Source organism: Pantherophis guttatus, chromosome 18 (assembly GCF_059756535.1).
Source record: "Pantherophis guttatus breed Tessera chromosome 18, ASM5975653v1, whole genome shotgun sequence".
In the NCBI taxonomy this organism is placed as follows: Eukaryota; Metazoa; Chordata; class Lepidosauria; order Squamata; family Colubridae; genus Pantherophis; species Pantherophis guttatus.
The window spans coordinates 3227071-3245598 of record NC_142080.1 but is presented as its reverse complement, the minus strand read 5'-3'; the positions used below and the strand labels follow the sequence as shown (position 1 = coordinate 3245598).

At 48.5% G+C, this 18528-nt stretch overlaps 1 protein-coding gene across 2 annotated transcripts in view; it reads right to left on the bottom strand.

Annotated features, from left to right (window-relative positions):
* Positions 1–4370: 4370 nt before the first annotated feature.
* The window catches only part of EFNA3 (ephrin A3), a 43433-nt gene continuing 29275 nt past the window's right edge, over positions 4371–18528 (bottom strand). The window contains exons 2-5 of one of the 2 annotated variants that reach the window (XM_087881031.1): positions 10977–11266; positions 7102–7167; positions 6598–6675; positions 4371–5871 (exon numbers count right to left, since the gene is read on the bottom strand). In XM_087881031.1, the coding sequence (XP_087737157.1) occupies positions 5750–5871; positions 6598–6675; positions 7102–7167; positions 10977–11266 (556 nt within the window). In that variant the 3' untranslated portion in view covers positions 4371–5749. The remainder of the gene's footprint in view (positions 5872–6597; positions 6676–7101; positions 7168–10976; positions 11267–18528) is intronic. The other variant, XM_087881032.1, reaches the window with a different exon arrangement.

The following is an 18528-nucleotide window of genomic DNA, read 5'->3' as shown; positions in this document are numbered from 1 at the left end:
TCGCTTAACAACGGGGTGACTAACTTCACAACCGCAGTTATCCGCTTAACAACGGCGGCGAAGAGAGGCCGTAAAACGGGGCAAAGCTCACTGAGGAACGGCAACGACTCGCGTAACAACGGTGGCAAGGAAAGCCGTCCAACGGGGCCAAAGCTCACTCCACGAACGTTACTCTCAGCAAGCTAAATTTCTGGCTTCCATTTGTCGTCGTACGTCCGACGGTAACGATCTCTCTCTCTCGCAGGCTCGACAACGTCCTACCCGCCAAGGTTGTTGGGAGCCTTTCCAAAGCTGCCCTGGATGAGGGAAAAGAGGGACGAGGACTCGGATTTAAATTGCATCAGCTGTGAAACGGCCCTGGAGACACACGTCAAGATTTGCAAAAGGTAGCTGGGGAGGGCTGCACAACAGGCCTCCCCCTTCACCTCTGTCTCTAGATGTTGGTGCAAAAGGTTAAGGATGAACCATTCCAGACTGTTCCATGATTCATCAGAGCTACAGGGAGAAAATAAAGGTGATGGGTTGTTTTGCGTCGTAGGAAAATTTTGTCGGGAACCGAGTTTCCAGCCAGGTCACATCCGTAGCAGAGACGTCTCCGTCATCGCTGCCACTCATCCAGCTGTCTGTCATCCGGATCAAAGGGGGGGGGGAAAACTCCCCCAACCGTCTTCCCCAGCTCGCCCCGGAGGCGTCCCGACCGGGAAAACGAGACAATAGGCCTTCGCACAACCACATACGAACGGTGGCAGATTTTGGATTTGGCTAATCTGGAGAAAAGGAGGACTAACAGGGGATGCGATAGCGGTGTTCTTTCTCTCTCTCTCTCTTTCTTTTCCTTTCTTTCCTTCTTTTTTCTTTCTTTCTTTTTCCTTCTTTTTTCTTTTTCTTTCTCTTTCTTTCTTTTTCTTTTTCTTTCCTTCTTTTTCTTTCTTTCTTTCTTTCCTTCTTTTTCTTTCTTTCTCTTTCTTTCTTTCCTTCTTTTTCTTTCTCTTTCTTTCTTTCTTTCTTTCCTTCTCTTTCTTTTTCTTTCTTTCTTTCTTTCTCTTTCTTTTCCTTTTTTCTTTCTTTCTTTCTCTTTCTTTCCTTCTTTCTTTTTCTTTCTTTCTCTTTCTCTCTCTCTCTTTCTTTCCTTCTTTCTTTTTCTTTCTTTCTTTCTTTCCTTCTCTTTCTTTTTCTTTCTTTCCTTCTCTTTTTCTTTCTTTCTCTTTCTTTCTTTTCCTTTTCTTTCTTTCCTTCTTTTTTCTTTCTTTCTCTCTCTCTCTTTCTCTTTCTTTCCTTCTCTTTCTTTTTCTTTCTCTCTTTCTCTCTCTCTCTCTCTCTCTTTCTTCCTTCCTTCTTTTCTTTCCTTTCCTTTCCTCCCTCCTTTCATTACTGGGGGGTTTTCAAGAAGTGATCGGACAAGTGATTTGTGCGTAATAGTATATGGCCTCCTGCTCGAGCAGGGGGTCAGACTATATGACCTTCAAGGCCCCTTCCGGCTCTATTCTGATTCTGAAACAGGCTTCCCCTCCTCCGCCGCCCTTGAACGTTTCTGCAGCGATTCTGGATCGATCATCATCAAGCGTGGATAATGGGCGAGGTGATATTAAGGGACGGTGGAAGGGACGGACAATAGGAGAGGATCCACAATGCCTCAAAATTGAAGTGGAAAAATTGCGGTGCTTTGTGGGGCGAGCTCCGAATTGGATGAATAAGATAAAACAAAACTAAATGAAAAAAAAAATGCAAAGAACCAGAAGGAGAGAGAACCGAATGACAAAGAGCTGCAAAAAAAAAAAACAGAAAGAGAAAAGCAAAAATTTACAGGCGCTTCTGGATTTACGAAGCCCCAACGGAGGCCAAAACGTGCACGGCTTAAGCGAGACCATTCGCGAAGTGAGTTTCGTCCCGTTTTACGACCGTTCGTGCCACCGTGGTTAAGCGAATCATCGCAGTGGTTCAGTTAGCGGCGCGGTCGTTGAGCGAATCCGGTTTCCCTCCCTCCCCCCTGGCTTTTATTTTTTTATTTATTTTTTATTTATTGAATTTCTATACCGCCCTACTCCCGAAGGACTCAGGGCGGTGTACAGCCATGAAATAAAACACATAAATATACAAAATTTAAAATCGAATAAAATAAATTAAATAAATTTGGCTGAATTTATACCCATAATTTAAAATACCCATAATTTTAAAATACAATTAAAAATTAAAAATTTTCAGGACAAAAGGTGGCAAGAAGGGGATCCCTGCGACCGTCATAAATACGAGCAGTTGCCGAGCGTCCAAATTTGGATCAGGAGATGCTACAACAGTATGAAAAAGAGGTTTAAGGTGCTTTTTTTTCCAGTGCTGTTGTAACCTCGGTCATTAAGCAGACGGTTGTTGTAACTCAAGGATTAGCTGTCAATGGAATTGGGGACGGAGGAAAAGAAAGGGAATTTAAAGATAAATTTGTGGTCGGGTTTTGACACGTTCCTTCCAACGAAGCGGTGAATAATCAGACATACCAGGGATTTTCAGACCCTTTCCTGCCGCAGAGAATCAAAACGCTTGTTACCAAGTCTGTCTTGTACTTTGTTCTGTTCCCAAAAAGAAAAGCAAATTTATTCAGCGCGTGGGACCTAATCGGATTACACCAGCTAAACGGCTCGTTCGTTTTTCCATCCAGAGATGAAAACTAACTCGGCCTTCATCCTGAACTCTGGACCGAAACAAATCCGGATCGAAATGTCCCCGTCCGGAGTTGAATAATTCAACGTTGTGCAGGTCCCGTTTTTGTGGCCAACCTACTTGGATTTCTTGACCTAATATGGAAGATTTATCCATTCTGGGCTGGAGAAATGGAGCTTTGTCCCTTTCCGAGGACACCAGAGGGGAAAGAAAGAGTGGGAAGGAGAGGAAGAGGAACGAGAAGAAGGGGAAAGGATGAAAGGAGGGAGAGAGGAATGGGAAGGAAGGAAGTGGAGGAGGAAGAGGGACGAGAAGAAGGGGAAGAAAAGAGGAAGAAGGAAAGAAGAAGGAAAGAAGAAAGAAGCCGCCCTGAGTCTCCGGAGAAAGGCGGCATATAAATTGAATTAATAAATAAAAGGAGAAAGGAAAAGGAGAAAAAAAAAGAGAGAGAAGGAACCGGAAAAGGAGGAGAAAGAGGAACGAGAGGAAGGGGAAGAAAAGAGGAAGAAGGAGAAAGGAAAAGGAGAAAAAAAGAGAGAGGAGGAACCGGAAAAGGAGGAGGAAGAGGGACGAGAAGAAGGGGAAGAAAAGAGGAAGTAGGAGAAAGGAAAAGGAGAAAAAGAGAGAGAGGAGGAACTGGAAAAGGAGGATGAAGAGGGATGAAAAGAAGGGGAAGAAAAGAGGAAGAAGGAAAGGAGAAAGGAAAAGGAGAAAAAGAGAGAGAGAAGGAACCGGAAAAGGAGGAAGAAGAGAAGGAAGGGGATTGGAAAGAAGAGAATGAGATATTCATTGATAAAAAAAAAAACCCACCCTCCTCCCCATTTTCGCACCCGGAAGGGAATGAAAGATGGATTGAAAGATGGAATGAAAGAAGGAATCAGACCAAGAAGAAAAAGAAGAGATAGAAAAGGAAAAATAGAAGAAGGGGAAAGAAAGAAAGAAGGGAAGGGGAAGAAGGAAAGGCAGAGGAGGAGGAGAAAAGGTGGAGGAAGAGGAGGAGGAATGAAAGAGGAGAGGAATGGGAGGAAGAAGGAAAGAATGTGGAAGAAGTGAAGGAGGAAGAGGAACAAGAAAGGGAAGCAAAGAAAGAGGAACAGGAAGAAGAAAAGGGGAAAGGAAACAAAAAGGGAGAAAAAGAGGGAAAAAAGGAACCGGAAGGAGAGGAAGAAGAAGAGGAAGGAGAAAATGAGATATTAATCGATGAAAACAAGCCTGCCCTCCTCCCCGTTTTTCCCCCCTCCCCAAATCCTCAAACCCCACCCCCATCAGCCAATGATCTATAACCGTGATGGCGAACCTATGGCACGCATGCCAGAAGTGGCACGCAGAGCCATCTCTCCGGGCACGCCAGCCAACGCCCGTTGCTCTTCCGGGTTCCGGCGCGACAGCCAGCTGGTCTTCGCGCATGTGGGAGCGCTGGAAACCGGAAGAGCAGCTTGTGCGCCAGGAAGCTGCGCGCCGGCATGTGCTCCGGACAGCTGGTTTTCCGCATGCATGCGTGCCAGTCACCGGAAGACCATGGGACAGGTGCGCATGCACATGCCGGAAACCGGAAGTTCAGCGCGCGCTGGGGAACTGCTCTTCCGGTTTCCGGCACTCCTATGCGTGCGCGCTCCCGTTTTGGTACTCGGTGCCGAAAATTTTCGCCGACACTGATCTATAACTAACCAACGAAGACGCCAGGGTGGAAATAAAGGAAGGGACCACTCCGTCGTGTCTTTTTTTTTTTTTTCTCTTTTCTTCGCCTTTTATTTAAATTTTTTTTTTTAATAGACTAAGAGGAAGTATATGAAAACCACAAGCCAAAGTTCTTTTAGGGGGAAAGAAACCCAAAAAAATAAAAAATAAAAAAATAAATCAAATCCCAAACCCAAAAATGAAGAAGAAAACAAAATAAAATAAAAATAAGCCATAAAACCAACCAACACATGTACACGTAGAGAGAAATCTTCTTCGGTTTTTTTGCCCCGTATTATCATCATCATCGCCTTTTTTTTCTTTTTTTTTTCATCCCATGGATTTGGCCGGCCCTTTGACTACTGACCTGTCCCCCCCACCTCCCCCAACTCTGCCCCACCCCCACCCCCCCGAAAGAAAAAAAAAAGTGACTGTGCCACTTGCATAGGTTTGGTCTTCACAGAAGACAGACAGGAAGAGCTGCCCCACAACCACCCCCCCTAAAAAGAGAAAAAAAAAAGACTCTGGCTTAAACAGGCAGGCCGGTGCCTGTTCCGCGCCAACCCCCACCCCGTTACGAGAACAATTTCATATAATCTATAGACACAAGATAATAACGGTGCCTCTCTGTACAGAACACACACGAGATATGTACAGGATCCCCCGCGTCCCAAAAATATCGGGTGTCCGTTGAGCTCGAGATGAGCACCGGGGAGACGACAGCATGGACTCCCCAAAAATCTCGGACATCAAAAGCTCCGTGGGGACGCAATGCCCCTCTCCAAGTGCGGGGTACTCACTCCCTGGCCGCCTCTTCCACCTTTCCCCAAATGGCCAGGCTTAACAAATGGTCCGTGTCCTTGACCCTCCCAAAATCCTTTACGAGGACGATCTCGCCGGTACGTCCGCCCGTTTGTCCGCTCGTACGGGCGAGACGAGACAACGATAGGGATACAAGGACGGCGATACAAAGTCGCCGCGCTCAGGAATAGCAGAATGATAATTTCTTTTTTTTTTTTTAAAAAAGGGAAAAGAAAAGAAGACCTCCCTCCCACCCCCTCAATTTGTGTGTGTGTGTGTGTGTATGTGTGTGTGTGTGTTTTAAATTCTGGATCCTGCCTTTAAAGCAGGGTCGTTCCGCAGCGTTTGGTAGAAAGCGGAGAAGACGCTGAAGCAGGGATCATGATATCCGGATGGAGGAGAGTTATGCCCACGAAAATCTCGCTGCTCTCTTCGGCCACCCGACCTTCCCACCCAGCCATGTCAAGTGTGTCTCCCTCTGAAATTTCACAGGTGAATATACTTTTGTTTCTTTCTCTCTGTCCGCCAATCAACAGCCAAGGAGACCTTGGGGAGGAAACCGAGCCCATGTGGGGAGGGGGCTACTGCTGGGCCCCCTCCCCCTCTCAATCCACACAAGCTAGGAGGCCAGGAGAATCATAAGGAAGAAAGCCACCACCAGGGCTAAAGGCAAATGTTCCCACTTCGGACTGGTCCCGCTGATGCTCTTCTCCAGTTTCGGCATCTCGGGGTTAAAATGATCTGTATTTGGGGGAGGGAAGAGAAAGAGAAAGGGAGAAAGGATTAAAAAGTGGTAGGGGGGACAAATCAGAGGTGGAAGTATAGGGTGTGCCCTCTTCCCCCAGTCAATCCTGCTCAAAACGCTGTTTCTCGACACCGCGCCGCATAGGACAAGTGATCGCGACGAGGATGCGCAAAACCCTCGAGCGAAACGGGGGGGAACAACTCGCCACGGCCAAGTCATGGTGGAACAACGTGAGACAATTCAACAAATACAAAAGTTAAGATTAATTTCGACAGAACCATGGCCAATAACAATAAGAATAAAAGAAAGTCAATCCAGAAGGATTGCGACCAAAAACGTGGTCGCCGATAATCACTGAATGAAACGATTAAAAGAAATTGCGGGGTTGTTCCAACACCGGAGTTTTTTTAAGAAGAGGTTGGACCACCATTGGTCTGAAACTATGCAGGGTCCCCTGCTGACACAGGGGGTCAGACTAGAAGACCTCCAAGGTCCCTTCCAACTCTGTTATTCTGTTAAAACAGCGTTGAATTGTCTCGCGGCGAGTGGCTGCGGCGAGTCGTCCTCGACCTGAGAGCCTCCAACAAAATTTGGGAGATTCCTCAGCCTCTTCCAGCAAGAGACCCAATTCGCAGAGAGGCAGGATGATATGTTTTTTTTGAGGGTGGGTAGTCCCAGCCCCTCCACCCAACTTTCCCGGGCAAAGGTATGTGGACACTCACCCAGATCCTCAATCTTCACTTCGGGCCCTATAGTGAATGGCGGAAGAGTTGGTACCGCTCTGTCCCCAGAAAACGACGCTGTGGGCAGGAGAGGGGGGAAGGCATTACTTCCAGGGGTGGTGGGATATGAGAAGGACCCTTCCCCAGCAAGATATTGGCTGCCCTCCTGTCCCCAAGGCCCGAGTACAGGCTCATGCAAATGGGCACGGTAGTTCAGCGATAGGCGATGTAAATTTTGCATCCGAAACTTAAGGAGTAAGTTTTTCGCAAAGATTAAATTACTTTTCCTAGGTGGGTATCGAGGGTCAGAGGGGGCCGCCTTGTAATCACCGAGGAGGGCGGGGAAGAAAAGAAATCTCAGCCCTTCATGAGGACTAGCGGCTTGGTTTGGGAAAGGACCGGAATTTCTCAAGGGCGGTGCGAATTCCGTAGTACAGATCTCGAACGCTTTCGGTACGGGAGGGGTGGGGGGGGTGGAAATGGAGAAAGGAAGCGGTCACTCACGGGAACGGCAGCAGACGAAGACTTTCATCCGCAGGCAGGACCGGCGGTGATTGTGCGTCGGAGTGGCTGGAAAATAACAACAACAGGCAAGGACGGAATTGGTGTCGGCCATCTCTGACCTGTTTCACCGTATCCTGGCTTGGTAGGAAGAAGATTTAATCCCCAGATCGGCTGAGAGATTCTTGTTGGGGGGGGGCAGGAACCAGGCAGGTTAAATGAGGTGGGATGGATCAGTGGGCAAATTTGGGGGAACCTCGTCTTCTTTAAGCCTCAGTCTTTTGAACAATGAGGACTAGAATCATTTCTTTCTTTCTTTCTTTCTTTCTTTCCTTCCTTCCTTCCTTCCTTCTTTTGTTGTCCCTCCCTCCCTTCTCTTCTTCCTTCCTTCCTTCTTCCCTCCCTCTCCTTCTTTCTCCTCTCTTCTTCCTTCCTTCCCTCCTCCACTTCCTTCCTCCCTTTCCTCGGTGCCTTCTTTCCTCCCTCCTTCTCCACTCACTCCAACTCCTTTCCCTCTCTTCTTCCTTCCTTCCTTCCTCCTTCTCCTTTCTTCTTCCTTCCTTCCCTCCCTTCTTCCTTCCTCCCTTCTTTCCTCAGTTCCTTCCTTCCCTCCTTCCCTCGGTTTCTCCCTCTCTCCTTCTCCACCAACTCCCATTCCCATCCTCCCCTAGCCCAACCTGGAGACCTCACACCTTCTCCCCACCCCCACCCCGACTTAACACACTGGATACCTCCCAAATATTCCCCATCCAGTCGGCCCCCTCCCCCCACCTCCTGGCACCCCTCCCCTCTCCCCCCCACCCCACATTTTATTTTTATTTCCTCCTCTGGATGTCTTGTGAGCCATTAACAAATTGATCCGGAGCAGTTTTTCCTTGCCGAGAGCCGGAGAAGCAAAGTGAGGTGGGGAGGGGGGGCGAAGAGCGGGGTGGTACTCCGATCTCGAGTAAAATGTTTAATCTCACAGCTTGATCGGAGCGTAATTACGGAGAGAAAATCGAACCGCAGCTGCTTTCGGCAATAGCACTCAGCTGCAAATGGAGGAAGGGGCTTCTTTGCCTCCCAGCTTCGATTTTTAAACCAGAGATTTGAAATCTTGGGGAGGGGGGGGGAGGGGGAAGAGTCCAAAAAAAAAAGCAGAAAATCACCGGAAGTTGGGAAATGGGCTGTCTAGCCTCCGGCAGGTGAGGAAGGCTGTTTTTGCCCTCCCCAGGCTCCAAGAAAGACTCTGGAGCCTGGGTAAAGTGAAAAACGAGTTTACCAGGCCCACCACTAACCTTTTTGCCATCGCGTGCATGTGTGTGGGTGGTGGGGCATGGGGGTCATTGAATTATGGGTTTGGGCACACGCCCACGTGACACCCCCCCAGCACGACCCCCACTTTTGGCACGCGACAGCAAAAAGGTTAGCCGTCACTGCCGTAGGTGGTTCCTTCGGTTTTTGTGCCCCGGGTTGTGTGATCCCTGATTGACAGTTTATTTGACAACACAGGTAAGTCCTCGCCTTCCGACCGTCTGTTCAGTGACCGTCCGAAGGGACGACAGCACCGAAAAAGGGCCATTTTTCCCCACACTTGTGACCGTTGCAATCCTCATAGTTAACGTGAGCAAAATTCGGACGCTTGGCAAAAGGACTCGTAGTTATGACGGTCGCAGTGTCCTCAGTGTGTGTGTGTGTGTCGTGTGATGTCCTTTGGACAAGCCAAGTTCAATGGGAAAGCCGGATTCACTTCACAACCGTGTGACTCACTTAACCACCGCGGCAAGGAAGGTCGCAAAATGGCGCAAAACTCTTAGCAGCTTGGGGCTCAGTTGTGGCCGTAAGTCGAGGACTGCCTGTACGTCATTCAAAAATACACGGTCAGGCACGAGGTGGGCAGCCTGACCTACCTCGCAGGGCTGTGGGGAAGAGAAATGAGAGATTGGCAACAGCGCTGAATTTTGCCACTGCTTCGAAACTGGATTTTTTGGGATGCCATCTGCAGGCAGGCCTCAATTTACGACCTCCGCTGGGAGCCGAATTTCTGTTGCTAAGCGAGTCAGTGGTTTGGGCCTGTTTTTACGACCTTTCTTGCTGTGGTTGTTAAATGAATCATTGCAGTTGTTAAATGAAGCCCAAAAGGTGGGAGGCAGGACTCTCGGGTCCCTTAAAAAGTCACACACACCCCAATTGCAAATGTTTTTGTGAGAGGAGGAAGAAATAAAATTCACATTTATGACAAATCCGTATTGCCAAAGGTTGAGGACTGGAGAAAAGCTAGGCCGCAGAAGCCTAAAAGATAGCTTGGTTGAGGGCTCCCCCTGGTGGACAAAAGCCATATTCTCCTGCTTAGTTGAGCTGCTAAACTGCCAAAGAACTTAATCCCAGTTTATGCAATCGATTGCATTTTGAAGGTTTGCACCACACATCGACGAGCCCCAGGTTGCACATCGAAGCCTAAATGGAGTCAATTACGGGTAATCCTCAACCTACGACCACAACTGGGAACTGGGTCCATCGCTAAGTGAATCCAGCTTCCTCCATGGATTTTGCTTGTTGGAACCCGGCTGTGAAGGCTGACCACATAATCCTAAAACCTTACAACTGTTGTAAACATATCTGGTTACCCAGGGCTCTAATTTTGATCACATGAACATGGGGATGCTCCCATGGTCGTAAGTCTGAGGATATGTCACTTTTTTCAGCACCGTCGAGATTTCAAACGGTCATTAAATGAATGGACGTAAGTTGAGGACTACCTGTAGTCCGTGAGGGAGTGGGTTGTCTGAACTCGGCCTACAGGAAGCCCCTTAACCTCAGATAGACCATCATTCTATGGTCTAACAAACTGTGATATACAAGTTTGGCATTGCCCTGTGGTCTCGGAGCAAAACCCTTTTAATTTGGTGTTCGATTTCGCCCACTGGGGATGCTCAAGGCGGACACTTCACCCAGTACATCGTTCCCACTTAACTGGTGTCTGGAACGACACGGCCCGAATCGGGGACGTAACGTGCAGTCTTCACAACCGATAAACCCTGATCGACCTATTTTGCATGAACTTATCAAGGATGCTGAGCCTGTCAGCTGGAAAGCTGACAGCCTGGGTTTGAGACCCGGGCGCTGTGCGAAGCGGAGAGCTCCCGTTCCTTGCCTCAGCTCCTGCGCACCTAGCAGTCCGAAAGCATGCAAATGCGAGCAGATAAATAGGTACCACTTGGGTGGGAAAGTAGGTGTGTTCTGTGTGCTTTTGGCGTATAGCCATGATGGCCGCATGACCGTGGAAAATTTCTTCGGACAATGATGGCTTCCTCGGCCCTCTAGAGCTGGACACGACTGGACAAGGGGAGGTGGGACTCCAAACCGAGCCAACTTCCTTCCTGGCCAGAGGAATTTGGCCATCAATGGAGCCGCGGTGGCACAGTGGTTAGAATGCAGAACTGCAAGCTACTTCTGCCGATTTCCAGCTGCTTGCAATTTGGCAGTTTGAATATCACCAGGCTCAAGGTTGACTCAGCCTTCTGTCCTTCCGAGGTCGGTTAAACGAGGACCCAGATTGTTGGGGGCAAGAGGCTGACTCCGTAAACCGCTTAGGGAGGGCTGTGAAAGCGATATATAAGTCTAAGTGCTATTGCTATTCCTTCCTTCCTTCCTTCCTTCCTTCCTTCCTTCCTTCCTTCCTTCCTTCCTTCCTTCCTTCTTTCCTTCCTTCCTCCCTCCCTCCCTCCCTCCTTCCCTCCTGTTAGAATTCAGTATTGCAGGCTGATTCTGCCCACAAGTCTAAGTCCTATTGCTAAATGCTTATCAGTTACTTATAAGTTTTTGGATTGCAACCCAAAGGAAAAACACATCCCACCGATGAAACGTTAGGGCAAAGGAGAGAAAGACGGCCGACTCACAGATGTAGTAATATTCGTTGCCAGCGTGGAACTCATAACCCAGTGAGAAGGCACTGTAACGCTGGAATTTCTCCGAGAACTTGATGGGGCTGTGTGGGGCGCGAGGCCGGTTGCATTCCCAGCGTTTGAAGCCGTGGCTGATGTCGCATGTCTGGTACCCCTCCAGGCTCACCATGTAGAGGATGTACTGTTCCATGCGCCCCTCGGGCACCGAGGTGTTGTAATGTGGGCAGTAGATGTCCAGGTAGTCGTTGACATTCACCTGGACCGTGTAACCTTCTCGCCGTAAGCTGGAGAAGGAAGAGAAGGAGGAGAAGGTTAGCTTGGGAAGAGCCAGGAGGAGTTAGGCTGAGGAAGGAGCTTCCCACGAGGAGTTTTTCAAACTGGGGTATCTGTGCATGTACAGAAGGTTCTCTCCCCACCCCCTCTGGAAAGAGAGATTGCAAGGGGGAAAAAAAATCAGAGAAATAAGAGAGGGGAGAGAGGGAGGGAGGAAGGACAAGGAGGAGGAGTGGGTGAAAAGAAGAAGGAAGGAAAGAAAGAGAGGAGAAAGAGAAGATATGGATGGATGGATGGATGGATGGATGGATGGATGGATGGAAGGAAGGGAAAGGGAAGAGTTGATAGAGGAGGAATGGGTGAGAAGAAAGAAGGAAAAAAAGGAGGAGGAGATGAAGAAGGAGGAAAGGAAAGACAAGGAAAGGAAAGGAAAGGAAAGGAAAGGAAAGGAAAGGAAAAAGGAGAGGAAAGGAAAGGAGGAAGAAGGAAAGGAAAGGAGGAAGGGAAGGGAAGGGAAGGGAAGGAAAGGAAGGAGGAAGAAGGAAAGGAAAGGAAAGGAGGAAGAAGGAAAGGAAAGGAAAGGGAAGGAAAGGAAAGGAAAGGAAAAAGGAGAGGAAAGGAAAGGAGGAAGAAGGAAAGGAAAGGAGGAAGGGAAGAAAAGAGAAGGGAAGGGAATGAAAGGAAAGGAAAGGAGGAAGAAGGAAAGGAAAGGAAAGGAAAGGAGGAAGGGAAGAGAAGGGAAGGGAAGAGAAGGAAAGACAAGGCAAGGAAAGAGAAGACAAGTAAAGACGAAGAGGAGTGGGTGAAAAGGAAGGAAAGAAAGAAAGAAAGAGAAGAGGAGGATGGAAGGGAGGAAGGAAGGAAAGAAGGAAGGAAAAAAGGAAAGGAAGGGAAGAGTTATAAAGAGGAGTGGTTGAAAAGAAGGGAAGGAAGGAAGGAAGGAAGGAAGGAAGGAAGGAAGGAAGGAAGGAAGGAAGGAAGGAAGGAAGGAAGGACGGAAGCCGCCCTGAGTCTCCGGAGAAGGGCGGCATATGAATTGAATTAATAATAAATAAATAAATAAGGAAGAAAGGAACGAATTTATCATTTCCCCATTCATCCTTTCTGTCTCAGCCAGGCTGACCTATACACAACCTCCTTGTCCAAGCCTGGCATTATTTGTTTGGGGGGGCAGAAAAAAAAAAAGCCTTTATACGTTATAATCGATTTATCCAAAAAACAGGCCCGATTCGCTCCTTGCTTTTAAATGACATCCCTCCAACCTCTCCCCCCACCCCCCACCCCGGTGATGGACAGCTCCTAAAATTGGACCGGACATCCATCTGCAGTCCTCTTGCTCCGAGTAGCCACAAGGTTGGCAAAGCCTTCACCGATCCGACGCAAAACCGCCCCCCCCTCTTCCCCCCCCCAATCCCACTTGCCCAGATCCGGGTTCCAGAAGCGACACATTTTTTTTCTCCTCCTCCTCCTCCTCCACCCCACGTCCCCTTCATTCGTTGCGATGCGCACCCATCGATTTTCTTTAAAATAACTTGATTTACGCGAAGGGAATTTAATTAAGGGGGGTGGGTTTGTTTTGAGCCCACCGTGAAAAGCCGCCAAGGTCTCGGACAAGCCGATTTGGTAAACTATGATTCAAACCCTGTTCTTTTTTTTTCTTCCTTCCTTCCTTCTTTCCTTCCTTTCCCTCCCTTCCTCCCTGACAGTTCAGAACAATTTGTATGATTTTTTTTTTCCTCCGGATTTTTGGCAGGCGACCCCCCATTGCTGTCTAAACGTGGCTGTTCCTTCTGTTTACTGCGTTTCACATGTTTTCAGAATGGAATTTAAAAAGACCAAATTAAAATTATTTATATATATACATATACATATATATATATATACATATATATATATATATATATACATATATATATATATATACATATATATATATATATATACATACATACATACATACATACATATATATATATATATATATATATATATATATATATATATATATATATATATATATATATATATATATATATAATATTTTTTATTGCAAACGTTTCTGCAATAAAGCCGTTTTTCGGTACCTTCTAAGGAAGGGGGGGGGAAAAAGAGAGGAAAAAGCAACACAATATATAACCACATCTTTGCGTACGGTGGTCCTCCGCTTACGACAGTTCGTTTAGTGACCGTTCGAAGTGAAAAAAAAAAAGCGACTTGGGAGGGTTTTTCACACTTGTGACCGTCGCAGCATCCCCGATCAAAAAAAATCAGATGCTTGGCAATGGATTCGTATTTATGACAGTCGCAGTGTCCCTGGGGGGGGGGATGTGATCCCCCCTTTGGTGATCTTTTTGGCCAGCAGAGGGGGAATTCCAGACCCCATCATGCTTGGCCCCACTGGGCAGAGAGATGGGGCTTCACAGCGCGGTCCAGGAAAGAGAAGGGTTGCATATCTGATTCTGCAGGAATGTTTCTTAACCTCTGCTACTTTAAAAAGTGTGGACTTGTAGCAGGCTGGCTGGGGGATTCTGGGAGTTGAAGTCCTCCCATTTAGAAGCACGCTGGCAGGGAATTCTGGGAATTGAAGTCCACCTAGCTTAAAGCAGGCTAGCTGGGGGATTCTGGGAATTGAAGTCCTCCCATCTTAAAGCATGCTGGCTGGGGGATTCTGGGAGTTGAAGTCCACCCATCATAAATTCAATACAAATTCAATAAATAAATAAATAAATAAATAAATAAATAAAGAAAGAAAGAAAGAAAGAAAGAAAGAAAGAAAGAAAGAAAGAAAGAAAGAAAGAAAGAAAGAAAGCATACTGGCTGGGGAATTCTGGGAGTCAAAATCCATTTATCTTAAAGCAGGCTGGCTGGGGGATTCTGGGAGTTGAAGTCCTCCCATTTTAAAGCATGCAGGCTGGGGAATTCTGGGAATTGAAGTCCACCCATCTTAAAGCATGCTGGCTGGGGGATTCTGGGAGTTGAAGTCCACCCCTCTTAAAGCATGCAGGCTGGGGAATTCTGGGAGTTGAAGTCCATCCGTCTTAAAGCATGCTGGCTGGGGGATTCTGGGAGTTGAAGTCCATCCGTCTTAAAGCCTGCTGGCTGGAGGATTCTGGGAGTTGAAGTCCATCCATCTTAAAGCCTGCTGGCTGGGGGATTCTGGGAGTTGAAGTCCACCCCTCTTAAAGCCTGCTGGCTGGGGGATTCTGGGAGTTGAAGTCCACCCAACATAAATTCAATACAAATTCAATAAGGAAAGAAAGAAAGAAAGAAAGAAAGAAAGAAAGAAAGAAAGAAAGAAAGAAAGAAGGAAGGAAGGAAGGAAGGAAGGAAGGAAGGAAGGAAGGAAAGAAAGAAAGAAAGAAAGAAAGAAAGAAAGAAAGAAAGAAAGAAAGAAAGAAAGAAAGAAAGCATGCTGGCTGGGGGATTCTGGGAGTTGAAGTCCTCCCATCTTAAAGCCTGCTGATATTTCTGATCTCCCGCTGCTTACCCTTAGCACCTGCCTTCAGGTTGAGAAGCGTTGCCGCCACCGAGGGAGCAGCTTCTCTGCCCCCCCCTCCCCCCGGGGTCGGTTCGCAAAGGACCCGGGGGATTTTGGGCTCTGGAGGACAAGCCAGGCCTCCTTCCCTGCAGGGGCTGTTTGAAGAAGCAGCAGCCCCAAAGATGCTCACGATGTCAAGAGGCACTAATTGCAATCTTTGCAAGGCAATTAAGGCAAGGGAGCTCCGGAGGAAAAGCAGGTAATTGTGTTTGTGTGTCTGTGTGTGTCTGTGTGTGTATGTGTGTGTGTGTGTGTGAGAGAGAGAGATCTGGAGACATCATGGGCCAAACAGTTTTCCTCTTGCCCTCCTGCTTCTTCTTCCTCTGTTGAGGTGGCCCAAAGGCTTCCTTCCCCATTTATTTATTTATTTATTTATTTATTTATTTATTTATTTATTTATTTATTTATTTATTTATTTATTTATTTATTTATTTATTTATTTATTTCCTTCCTTCCTTCCTTCCTTCCTTCCTTCCTTCCTTCCTTCCTTCCTTCCTTCCTTCCTTCCTTATCCCATTCCTTCTTTCCCTCTTCATCCATTCTCTCTTCCTTCCTCCTGTTCTCATCCTATTCCTTCCTTCCTTTCTTCCTTCATCTTCTTCTCTTCCTTCTTTCCTTCCGTCCTCATCCTCCTTTCCTCCCTCTCTTCCTCCCAACCTTATTCTATTCCTTCTTTCCTTCTTCATCCACTTTCTCTCTTCCTTCCTTCTGTTCTCATCCTATTCCTTTCTTCCCTTCTCCCCCACTCCTCCTCCTTCCGTCTTTCCTTTCTCATCCTTTCTTCCTCTTTCTTTCCTTTTTACCCACCTGTCATCCCTATCTACCCTTCTTTCCTTCCCCCCTCCAATCTTCCTTCCTTCCTTCCCTTTCTACCCCTCTCTTGTTCCTTCTCCTTCTCACCCACTCCTCCTCCTTTCTCATCTTTTCTTCCTTTCTTTCCTTTTCACTCCTTCCTTCCTCGCCCTCCTCCTCCTTCCTCTCTCCTCCTTTCTTCCTCTTTCTTTCCCTTTCACTCCTTCCTTTCTTCCTCACCTGCTCCCCCTCTCTCCTTTCTTCCTCTTTCTTTCCTTTTCACTCCTTCCTTCCATCCTTATCCCCTCCTCCTCCTTCCTCTCTCCTCCTTTCTTCCTCTTTCTTTCCCTTTCACTCCTTCCTTTCTTCCTCACCTCCTCCTTCCTCTCTTTCTTTCCTTTTCACTCCTTCCTTCCTTCCTCATCCCCTCCTTCCTCTTTCCTCCTTTCTTCCTCTTTTTTTCCCTTTCACTCCTTCCTTTCTTCCTCACCTCCTCCTCCCTCTCTCCTTCCTTCCTCTTTTTCCTTTTCATTCCTCCCTTCCTTCCTCATCCCCTCCTCCTCCTCCTCCCTCTCTCCTTTCTTTCCTTTTCACTCCTTCCTTCCTCATCCCCTCCTTCCTCTCTCCTCCTTCCTTCCTCTTTCTTTCCCTTTCACTCCTTCCTTTCTTCCTCACCTCCTCCTCCCTCTCTCCTTTCATCCTCTCTTTCCTTTTCACTCCTTCCTTCCTCATCCCCTCCTCCTCTTTCCTCTCTCCTCCTTTCTTCCTTTCTTTCCTCTTCACCCACCCACCCTCCCTATCCACTTTCCCTTCCTTCTTCCCTTCTTTCTCTCCCTCCCTCCCTCCCTCCCCATCTGAAGAGCCCATAGAGCTACGAACCGTAAAATCTAAACCCGCAAAACTAAATAAAACTAAAATAAAAATAAAAATACTCAGGAAAGACCACCCCACCCCACAAACCACAAGCTACCATCTTAGTTATCTCCTCCCTTCCCTTCCCAACGTCCTTCTGTTTCATCCTCACGCCAGCTCTTGCATCCTGTTCCAGCTTCGACCCCTGCAAGGCAATTTCAAGGGGAACCCAGCCTGTGGGCCGAGGATGATGGGCCCTGCCGTTCCAGAGGACGCTAAGGCTAGGGGCTGCGAGGTTTTGCACGCTGGCTGGTGGGGGTCCAGAAATCCACCCCCCATTTCTTTCCCCCCACCCTCTGCTTCCACCACCGCTAATCCTGTTACTCAATTCCGGCAACCGGGAGTCTCTCTTGGGAGCCTCCATTACGCTGATCCTGTGTCACAAGCCAGGCTCTGATCTGCTCCGGGGAGACCCCCGCCGGCTCTAATCGGGGGGCCGCTTTGATAATTGTGACAGCCTGAGACGCGGCCCGCTGACACACACACACACACGGGGGTGCGCGCATACACGGCGAGCCCAAGGCTCGCCAATTAATTCGCTTCCGCGAAAAAAACGGCGTGGCACGAAGGACAGGAACGGCGGTGACATCTGCAATGGTGCGTTGAGGTCGGGGAAAGAAAAGAAATCAAATCAAATCAAAAAGATCCTCTCTCTCTCTCTCTCTCTCTCTCTCTCTCCCTCTCTCTCTTTCTCTTCCTTCCCCTTCTCCAAATCATCTTTCGGCCTCCGTCAGGGGCCTAAACCGCCTTGCAAAACTGCCGAACCCAGAGGTGGAATTCAGCCGGTTCGTACTGGTAGCGGAGATCGCGGGTGGGCCCGTCCCCGCCCGCCCACAAGGCAGGGATGGCGAAACCTTTTTCGCCACCGAGTGCCAAAAAGGTCGCGTGGAAATATGAAGCACGCATGTGCGCGCACGCCCTTGTAGGGACTGCCCTCCGGAAAAGCCGAACTTCCAGGTTTTAGCGTGTGTATGCGTCCGACGATCAGCTGAGCGGCGGGGTTTTCGGCACTGCTGCCGCGCCGGAGGTGGGTTTTAGCAGGTTCTGACCAGCTCTGGAGAACCGGTAGCGGAAATGTTGATTAGTTCGGAGAACTGGTAGTAAAAAATTCGGACTGGCCTCGCCTCCCCCATCTATTCTCTGCCTCCCGAGTCCCAGCTGATCGGGAGGAAATGGGGATTTTGCAGCATCCTTCCCCTGGAATGGGGTGGGAATGGAGATTTTAGAGTATCCTTCCCTTGCCATGCCCACCAAGCCACGCCCACCAAGCCACACCCACAGAAGCGGTAGTAAAAATTCTGACTGGCCCCGCCCCCATCTATTCTCTGCCTCCCGAGTCCCAGCTGATCGGGAAGAAATGGGGATTTTGCAGCATCCTTCCCCTGGAGGTGCGGTGGGAATGGAGATTTTAGAGTATCCTTCCCTTGCCATGCCCAGCAAGCCACGCCCACCAAGCCACACCCACAGAAGCAGTAGTAAAAAATTCTGACTGGCCCCGCCCCCATCTATTCTCTGCCTCCCGAGTCCCAGCTGTTCAGGCGGAAATGGGGATTTTGCAGCATCCTTCCCCTGGAGTGGGGTGGGAATGGAGATTTTACAGTATCCTTCCCCTGCCATGCCCAGCAAGCCACGCCCACCAAGCCACACCCACAGAAGCGGTAGTAAAAATTCTGACTGGCCCATCTATTCTCTGCCTCGCGAGTCCCAGCTGATCAGGAGGGAAAGGAGATTTTACAGTATCCTTCCCTTGCCATGCCCACCAAGCCACGCCCACCAAGCCACACCTTCCCACAGGGGAAGGTTACTGCAAAATCCCCCTTTCCTCCCGATCAGCTGGGACTCGGGAGGCAGAGAATAGACGCAGGCGGAGCCAGTCAGAATGTTTACTACCGGTTCTCCGAACTACTCAACATTTCCGCTACCGGTTCTCCGAACTACTAAACCCCACCTCTGGCGTGTCGGGAACATCCGGAGCACAATCCGGAGAACGGGATTGCGCTGCGGGGAGATTTCCGAGCCGCAGGTTCCGAG